Source organism: Penaeus vannamei, chromosome 5 (genome assembly GCF_042767895.1).
Source record: "Penaeus vannamei isolate JL-2024 chromosome 5, ASM4276789v1, whole genome shotgun sequence".
Taxonomy (NCBI): Eukaryota; Metazoa; Arthropoda; class Malacostraca; order Decapoda; family Penaeidae; genus Penaeus; species Penaeus vannamei.
In genome coordinates this window covers 48,408,657-48,418,656 of record NC_091553.1, presented here as the reverse complement: position 1 = coordinate 48,418,656, position 10,000 = coordinate 48,408,657, and the positions used below count along the sequence as shown (strand labels likewise).

Here is a 10,000-nt window from a genome sequence, read left to right as displayed (position 1 = left end):
CTTTCTCACCCTCTCCCTCCCTCCCTCTCCCTCCCTCCCTCCCTCCCTCTCCCTCCCTCCCTCCCTCCCTCCCTCCCTCCCTCCCCGGGCCCACACTTTCCCTCAAAAACGGATTCCATTCACTTACTCTTGATTTCCTCGATCGTGCCGTTGGTTCCTCCGTACTCAACGGGAAGAATCTCCTTCGGGATTTCCTTGTGGAGGCTCTCGAGGTCGCTGCCGTGGATGTGGATCTGGTGGGGGAGGTGGAGGAGGGTGAGAATGGAGTGGAGGAGGTCGGGGTGTGGTCGCTATGGGCGGGGTGGTTAGTGGTTGCCAGGCTGTGTGTCTGAGTTAGCTTTTGCTCTCTGGCTCGCCTACTCAATCATTCTATCTACCTTTCTGGCTATTTCTCTTTCTCTCATTCTCTTTCTGTCTTTCTCTTTCTCTTTCTGTCTTTCTCTTTCTCTTTCGCTCTCGCTTTCTCTCTTTCTCTTTCTCTTTCTCTTTCTCTTTCTCTCTCTCTCTCTCTCTCTCTCTCTCTCTTCTCTCTCTCTCTCTCTCTCTCTCTCTCTCTCTCTCTCTCTCTCTCTCTCTCTCTCTCTCTCTCTCTCTCTCTCTCTCTTCTCTCTCTCTCTCTCTCTCTCTCTCTCTCTCTCTCTCTCTCTCTCTCTCTCTCTCTCTCTCTCTCTCTCTCTCTCTCTCGCTCTCTCCTTACCTACCTATCTATCCATCTATCTCTTTGTCTCTCATTCGCTCTTTATCTTCTTTCTCTCTCTCACTCACTCATACGCCCATTCCCTTATTCATTCCCTGCCTTTCTCTCTCCCTTCCTTCCTTCCTTCTTTCTTTCCTTCCTTCCTCCCTTCCTTCCTCCCTCCCTCCCTCCCTCTCACCCTCCCTCCCTCCCTCCCTCTCACCCTCCCACCCTCCCTTCCTCACTCATTCACTCTTTCTGTCTCCATATCTTCTCCATATCTCTACGTCTACATAATAATAATGCATAATAGACCAAATTCCTTACCCTCTTCTTCATCTTCTCCTTCATGAACGACTTGAAGATGCTGAAAACCGTGTCAAAGGCAGCTGGTGTGTGGATGTAGTTCAATCCTTTGGGTCGCATCGGATACCCGTCCTGTAGGATCGGATCTTCTTTAGAGGAGGCAAAGTATAAACGTTTTGTATAAGGTTGTGGGTTGGCAGATATGGTTCAGTTCTTGTGCCGAGATATACTCACATTTGGGAGAATATAAAGATAGATATATCAGTTTTTGTGATCACTATACTATCCCCAATTATTTATTACACTATCCCCAATTATTTTTCTATCTTATACCTTTATTCTCTAGTTTACTACACAACCCCTATCTATTTTTCTATTCCATATCTTCATTCTCTAATTCATCTATTTTATCTATCTATCTATTTTATGCCATACCTATATTATCTAGTTTATCTACTCCTACAAAACAAAAACAAATATATTTTCAAAAAAGGTGAATTCGCCAACTACAACCAATTAAGGCCTATCTACCACAGCTTTCAAAAACCGTATTTTTAGTTCTAACCATCAACAGCTAGAAAAAAAAAAAAAAAAAAAAAAAAAAAACATCAAATAATTTTCAAACAACGAAAATAAATCTAAACCGAAATATTGAACATTTATTATTATTATTATTATTATTATTATTATTATTATTATTATTATTATTATTATTATTATTATTATCATTATTATTATTATTATTATTATTATTATGTATTATATCATATTGTATTTCTGTATTCTGTATTGACAGAAAAAACTTCTCTGAGTTGTATTTATTCTCGAAACCTTAAATTATTTTTTGCTGCTGACAACAATTTTCAAATTGAAAAGTCTAAAAAAAAATAATTTTGCAAATTTATCAGAAAATGATATTAGTAATAATGTTAGTAGTGGTAACAATGGTAATAATAGCCATGATAATAGTAATGATAATAATGATGATGATAAGAATTATGATACTGAAATGATCATAATAACAAAAGTAATAGTAATCATAATAATGATAATAATCTTGATATTACATCTAACAGAATGATAAGAATAACAATAGTAATAATAATAATAACATTAATGATAATGAGAATAATAATAATAATAATAGCAATAACAATGATAATGATAATAATTAATACCACTAATAATAATCATAGCAATGTTAATAATTATAGTAGTAATAGTAATGATAATAATAATAACAATAATAATACTGATGATAATAATGATCATGAAAATAATAATGATAATGATTGTAATAATAATTATAAAAAAATAATAATAACAGAAATAATCATCATAATCACAATGATAATGATAAAGATAAAAACGGTGATGATAATAATATTACTATTATCATTATTATAATCAATAATAATAATAATAACTAATAATTATCATAATAATAACATTGATAATAATAATAATATCTGTAATGATAATAATCACGGATTCAACATAACCACACCAAATGGAGCTCAAGGAAAGGCCAATACCAACAGCTAATCTTCAGTAAAGGACTGAATCCGAATTTCAGCCCAAAAATACCTCAACCCCCCCCCCCCCCGCCCCTCGCTTCAGATGATCAAGTGACCGAGTATTATTTACGTGATTGGATGACAACAGCAGATTGAGAGAAAGGAGAGAAAAGTGTGTTTTTTTTAATAGAGAATAGGTGTTCTGTTTCTGTCTCTCTCGCTCTTTTTCTTGTTCTCGATCTCTCTGTTTCTCTCTTTCTTTTTTCACTTCTCTTTCTCTTTCTCTTTCTCTTTCTCTTTCTCTTTCTCTTTCATTCTTTCATTCTTTCATTCTTTCCTTCTTTCCTTCTTTCCTTCTTTCTTTCTCTCTTTCTCTCTTTCTCTCTTTCTCTCTTTCTCTCTTTCTCTCTTTCTCTCTCTCTCTCTCTCTCTCTCTCTCTCTCTCTCTCTCTCTCTCTCTCTCTCTCTCTCTCTCTCTCTCTTTCTCTCTCTCTTTCTCTCTCCCTTTCTCTCTCTCTTCATTTGTTTTACTGTGTTTTTAAAGTGATAGGTAGATAGACAGGTTGGTAAATAGACAGATAGATAGTTGGGGAAATAGGTAGATAGGCGGATAGGAAGATGGATAGACACAGATAGATAGATAGATGAAAAGTTAGTGAAAGTGAAATCCGTGGGTCGATAACATCCTTTCGAAAACATAGACCTACTGTTGTTAAGGAAAATACAACAGGAAAATTAGAGAGTTTTTGCCATGCATTCTAAAAGTACTTAGCACAGTCGGTAAAAAAAAAAAAAAATGGTGTTATGAGCACAGTCGGTAAAAAAAAATGATGTGTTATGAGCACAGTCGGTAAAAAAATGATGTGTTATGAGCACAGTTGGTAAAAAAAAAATGATGTGTTATGAGCACAGTCGGTAAAAAAAAAAAATGATGTGTTATGCTAGGAGTTAGTAACATGCATTCCAAAATTACATGCTAACATCAGTCACATACTTGAAACACAGTTCTCTAAGTGCAAAGCTGTTGACATTATTTTGTTCTAAAAAGAGTGCCAAGCAAAGCTACTGACATTTTTTGTTCTGTAGAGAGTGCCATGCAAGGCTAGTCTCTGACGTTTTCTAAAAGGCAGTGCCAACCTTAGAGCCACTGTAGAGAGTGCCATGCAAGGCTACTCTCTGACGTTTTCTAAAAGGCAGTGCCAACCTTATAGCCAGTGTTAAAGTTATCTAAAATCGTTTCGTTAGCAACAGTGCCCCGCAGATGCCAGTGCCATGCATCTGAAAATCACTTAATCAACAACGGTGCCAGTTAGTGCCAGTAACAAGGTCCTGAAAATCACTTCGTCAGTGGCAGTGCAACCTTAGTGCCAGTGCATCTGAAGCCCCTTTCGCGTAACAGTGCCACTCTAGTCCCAGTGCCATGCATCTGAAATCCCGTTCGTCAGGGAACAGTGCCACCCTAGTGCCAGTGACAAGATCTTGAAAACCCTTCGTCAGTGTCATCCAAGCCCCAGTGCCATGCATCTGAAATCCCGTTCGTCAGGGCACAGTGCCACCCTAGTGCCAGTGACAAGATCTTGAAAACCCATTGTCAGCAACAGTGCCAGTGTCTACGTCATCAGCAGCGCCCTCTAAGCCCCGGTGCCACGCCTCCCAAACCCCCCTCCATCAGCAGCAGTGCCACCCAAGCGCCGCCGCCACCACGCCCCCTGACGCCCTCCCTCCCCCCCACCCCCACCCCCGCCCACACCTGCAGGATGGTGAGGGCCTTCTTGACGAAGGGCGGGGTCATCTGGGCGGCGTGCTGGAAGGTCAACCCGCCCACGTCGATGATGAGAACCGTCCCCGTGATGCTCAGCGGCTCGTCCTCCTCCTGGATGATCTGGAGGGACAGCTGGATGACTTTGGAGAGGTCATCCACCGTGGTCGAGGTCGGGTCACGGTGGCCGGGGCGGGCGATGAGGTAGAAGGGGTCGAGGTCAGACTTCCTCGGCAGCGGGAGCACGGTGCTGGGTCAGGTCGGGTCGGATTTGTTATTAAATAGCTTTCTCTCAATTTGCTATTCGTAGATTTATTGGTAATAAGATTATTATTAAGATTATTATTGATGTTTATTATCCGCTTCAGAAATTACCAAATCTTTATGTCGTATATTTTTCGTTGTGCTGTCATGTTTAGCGTATCTTTCCGTCTTGCCAAATGAAAAGAATTTTAAAATCATATTTTCATTACTTTATAGCTTCTTATTTCTGCTTTCACAACATAAAAAAAAATCTTTCTTTTCTTTTCTTTTTTCTTTACTTTTCTTTTTTTTTTTTGTAAAAATTAAATCATTTTGTTCTCATATCTAAAGTAACAGTGTGTTTACTTAAAAGACCAATCATGAAATTTGTTGGTTTACAAATCTTATCAAAACAACACATTTATGATTAATTCAAGACCAATAACATCTGGGTTAAAACGTTAAAGTATTTGCTATCATATTTCATTATCAATTACGTCTTAACACAAATACAAAGACAAGTTCTGAAGCCTAATTTCCTATACGAAATTTTTTTCTATAAATCCACACCATTAATAAATTATAAGTTATATGCAAAAGCTTATCACAGTCCTTCACAAAAAAATATAATGCTCTATGTGTGTATGTAACCAGAATCAATAAAAGCAATTTTGAAACAAAGCTGTTGGACGTAGGAAGATAAATAGCGTACGAATGAAGAAAAAGAAGAAAAAACATGATAAATAGGAAGTAAAACAGATTTTCGATCTTCGTCAAAACGGTATTTACAAATATGACATTCGTGCTATATTTAGCGAAAAAATAACATTCCCGCTCACCAGTCTAGCGACGTTAGCGATAAATCTACATGAATCCTCTATTTCAGGATATCGAAGGATCGTACTTCACTAGGATTTAAACTCTTGTACCTCAATAAATCCTGCAGGACTCTGTGGGTTGGCAGATATGTTTTTTTTGTTGTTGTTGTTGTTGGTTAATTGACTTTCAGAAGATAAGACTGGACGGTCGCAATTTCCCGCGTTAAAGAAAACGGAGATCGGATGATAAAATGGGAGGGGGGACTTTATTATTTTATTTTTTTCATTAAGTACGCGCTTTTATCTATTTTTTTATGGTTTTCTTTTATTCAATTATTTGTCTTTGTGTTCAAGGTGTACAGTTTAATCATTACTTTCCGTTACTTTTCCCATGAATTAACTATTCCTTTCATAAGAGATAATTTTACAATTTGTAATTTTATAAAATGCAACTTATATAAACTCTGCCATTGAATTAAATATTTATCTTGTATAAGATATCTTATTAAACAGTCCTAGTTAATGCATTCTCTTTCTCTCTCTCTCTCTCTCTCTCTCTCTCTCTCTCTCTCTCTCTCTCTCTCTCTCTCTCTCTCTGTCTCTCTCTCTCTCTCTCTCTCTCTCTCTGTTTCTCTTTCTCTTTCTCTTTCTCTCTCTCTCTCTCTCTCTCTCTTGTCTTCTCTTCTCTCTCTCTATTCTCTCTCTTTCTCTCTCTCACTCTCACTCTCACTCTCACTCTCACTCTCTCTTTCTCTTTCTCTCTCTCTCTCTCTCTCTCTCTCTCTCTCTCTCTCTCTCTCTCTCTCTCTCTCTTTTAAGTCGCTGTTTTGATGTAATATAATATTAATGTCAACATGCTGATGAGTGAAGATGAGATACGGACATAAAATGTAATGACAATATCTCTATATTATTCTCTATATTAATCATGAACTTTCAAAAATAATCTTTTCTCCTTAATTAAGTTAATAAATGAATTCACGACTCATGATCTCGATAGCCCATGAGTCATGAGTCAGTGATATTGTGACTGATTGATTATTTAAAGCGACTACGAGTACGGCAGAAAATACCCCTGATTGGTGTCCTGCGCATGCGTGGCGAGAAAAACAAAATGGCGGCGACTCGACACGAAAGGATGATGCCGTACACGTATGCCGTACACGTATGCCGTACACGTATGCCGTACGCGTATGCCGTACACGTATGCCGTACGCGTATCATCGGCCGTATTCATAATCATCTGCCGCGTCAACACCTATAAAACGTTAGCGCCGAATACCTTGTGGCCGTTGATTTAACGTATAAAAAAATAATTTAATACGGCTAACGGTTCTAATTATGTAAAAAAGTGTAAATGAAATAGTATTAATTAAGAATAATCTTCTGCTTCAGCGAAAAAGAAAAGAATATCTAAAAATAAACAAATAAACAGATAAATCAATAAAATAAAAGAATGAATAAAACAAAAAATAGATAAGAACCCCAGAACTCTCCCCGCCCCCCCGCCTCCCCCCTCAAAAAAAAATAATAATAATAATAAATAAATACATTAATAACAAAATAACACAACAATCACAATCACAACCTCCAAGATGTCATCCTCCGAAGAGTCACCTACTCGACCTCGACCTCCAAGGACCTTCAGATCCTCCAAAAAATTACTTTCGTCGACATCGAATCAATAATTTTCCGCGCAAAAAGAAAGATTTATTTATTTACTTATTTATTGGTTGAATTCTCTTTCTTCGTAGAAAAAAGGAAGAAAGTCAGATAAAAAAAAGAGAGAAAGAGAGAAAGAATGAAAGGAAGAGAGAAAGAAAGGAAAAGAGAGAAAGAGAGAGAGAAAGAAAGAAAGATAGAAAGGAGAGAAAGAAAGAAAGGAAGAAAAAAAATGAAAGGAAGAGAGAGAAAGAAAGAAAGGATGACAGAAAGAAAGAAAGAAAGGAAAGAAAGTAAGAGAAAGAGAGAAAGAGAATAAAGAAAGAAAGGAAGAGAGAGAGAGAATAAAGAAAGAAAGAAAGAGAGAAAGGAAGAAAGACAGAGAGAAAAAAGAAAGAAAGACAGAGAAAAAAAGGAAAGAAAGAAAGAAAAAGAAAGAAAAAAGAGGACCTGTATTCCAATCTTCCCTATACGAAAATGACCCTAATTTCACAATTTCACTCGAATCCTCAAATTCTTCATAAAAAAAAGGGAGAGAAACCTGCATTACAATCCTCCCGACACACAAAAAGGACTTCAGTTTCACAATCTCAGTCCAATCCTCCAAGAATCCTCAAAGAATCCTCACAGACGAATCCTCAAAGAATTATCCAAGACGAATCCTCAAAGAATCCTCAAAGACGAATCCTCAAAGAATTATTAAAGACGAATCCTCAAAGAATCCTCACAGACGAATCCTCAAAAAATTATCCAAGACGAATCCTCCATGAATCCTCAAAGAATCCTGAAAGAACAATCCTCCGAGTTCTCCAAGAACAGGAGGGATCTACAAGGACCGACTCCCTCCCTCCTTCCCCTCCTACCCCTCTCCCTACCCCCGCCCTCTACCCCCTACCACCCTCCCCACTTCCGCCCCTTACCCCCTACCCCCCTCCCCACCTCCGCCCCGCCCCTTACCCCCCGCCCCTCCCCCGCCCCGCCCCTTCCCCTTACCACCCTCCCCACCCCCGCCCCTTACCCCCCTCCCCACCCCCTCTCCTCCCCACCCCCTCCTGAACGCCGAAGGACCTGCATGACCGTCGCCGCCTTCCTGACGACGGACGGGTTCAGCTGGGCGGCGTGCTGGAAGGTCATGGAGGCGGCGTCCATGACCATCTCGACCCCCGTGATGGCCACCGCCTCGTCCTCCTCCAGCAGAAGGTCCGCCATCAGGAGCATGGCCTTCGCCGCGTCGTTCATGTCCGTCCTGGCGGGGTCCCTGAGGGCGGGGCGCGTCAGCACCACCCGCGCGCCCCTCGTGGACACGCCCCGCAGCGGGAGGAACAGCCTGGCAGGAGCAGGAGAGGGTCCTTCAGGAAAGGCGTGTGTGTGTGTGTGTGTTTGCGTCTGTGTCTGTAGTTCTGTGCGTGTGTGTGTGTGTGTGTGTGTGTGTGTGTGTGTTTGCGTCTGCTTCTGTGTCTATGCGTGAGTGAGTGTGTGTGTATGTGTGTGTGTGTGTGTGTGTGTGTGTTTGCGTCTGCTTCTGTGTCTATGCGTGAGTGTGTGTGTGTGTGTGTGTGTGTGTGTGTGTGTGTGTGTGTGTGTGTGTGTGCGTTTGCGTCTGCTTCTGCTTCTGCGTCTGCGTCTGTGTCTGTAGTTCTGTGTGTGTGTGCGTGTGTGTGCGTGTGTGTGTGTGTGCGTGTGCGTGTGCGTGTGTGTGTGTGTGCGTGTGTGTGTGTGTGTGTGTGTGTGTGTGTGTGCGTGTGTGTGTGTGCGTGTGTGTGTGTGTGTGTGTGTGTGTGTGTGTGTGTGTGTGTGTGTGCGTGTGCGTTTATATGTGTGTGCGTGTGTGTGTGTGCGTGTGTGTGCGTGTGTGTGTGTGTGTGTGTGCGTGTGCGTGTGCGTGTGCGTGTGCGTGTATGTGCGTGTGTGTGTGTGCGTGTGTGTGTGTGTGCGTGTGTGTGTGTGTGTGCGTGTGCGTGTGCGTGTGTGTGTGTGTGTGTGTGTGTGTGTGTGTGTGTGTGTGTGTGTGTGTGTGTGTGTGTGTGTGTGTGTGTGTGTGTGTCTGCGGGCGCGCACATACGGACTTCTCGAGAACCGGTTCCCGCCTGTAACTGCGACTCACAACATCCATTACTAACAAACTTTACGAACACACGAAGTACAATTCCACGAAAGAAGAAAAAAGAAGAAGAGGAGGAGGAAGAGGGGGACGGAGAGAATTCGGGGACGAGGAGGAAGAGAAGAAGAAACAGTAACAGGAAGAAAAACATAAGAAACACAGGGTACCTTGAGAACACGACCCACTTCCTCCCAAATAAGGAAACAAATAATGATTTCTCAAAATAATATTCGTCTTTCTTCTACTATTCTATGCACCGGAATATCCAATAAATTGACAACAAACAAGAAACAATGATGGAATTCATATCGAACGAAGTGCAACAGGAACAACGAAGGGAAGAACAAGAAAACACACGAATATACCGAAGGCCTTTGCGCCTTACTGCTCCTTCGGCTTATTCGTGTGTTTTCTTGTTCTTCCTTTCGTTGTTCCTTTTCTAAGACTCAATGAACAAGGAAGTAGCCATCAGACACTATGCAGCTTTGGCTTGAACAGCTGAGAATGGCATACCGCTTCAGTATATTCTATGGCATTCCCCGACTTTGCTTTCGCAATTAGTGGTCGTATGCTTCAAGAAATTGTGTAAAGCAAATCAGTTCTTGGCACAATTTTCTTATGCTAGATTCCTCACGATTGTAGGAAGTCTTAACGTAACTTTAGGACTGTCAGCTTCAAAAATACAATGTTGTTATCTGCTTGCCTTATTATTTTTTCTTTTTCTTTTTCTTTTTTGCGCTTCGAAGAGTGTATCCCACATTTTTTTTAAGCATACAACCTTAAGTTTCTTTTTTGTGGGTTTTCAACGAACAATACTTCTACACACTCCACTGCCTTTTATGGTATTCCTCGAATTCGCTTTCGCAATAACAGATTTTTGGATGTGTTTTCAGCGAGCAATACGTCTGTGTTTACGAT

The 10,000-nt window shown here is 40.6% G+C and overlaps 1 protein-coding gene across 4 annotated transcripts in view; it reads right to left on the bottom strand.

Moving 5' to 3' along the window:
• Positions 1 to 10,000, bottom strand: part of LOC113828790 (retinol-binding protein pinta-like) — a 29,715-nt gene that overhangs the window by 1,841 nt on the left and 17,874 nt on the right. For 2 of the 4 annotated variants that reach the window (XM_070122222.1, XM_070122224.1), the window contains exons 5-6: positions 1,004 to 1,114; positions 128 to 233 (exon numbers count right to left, since the gene is read on the bottom strand). In XM_070122222.1, the coding sequence (XP_069978323.1) occupies positions 128 to 233; positions 1,004 to 1,114 (217 nt within the window). Of the gene's footprint in view, positions 1 to 127; positions 234 to 1,003; positions 1,115 to 4,249; positions 4,509 to 8,049; positions 8,309 to 10,000 lie in introns of all 4 variants that reach the window. The other 2 variants (XM_070122225.1, XM_070122223.1) reach the window with 2 other exon arrangements.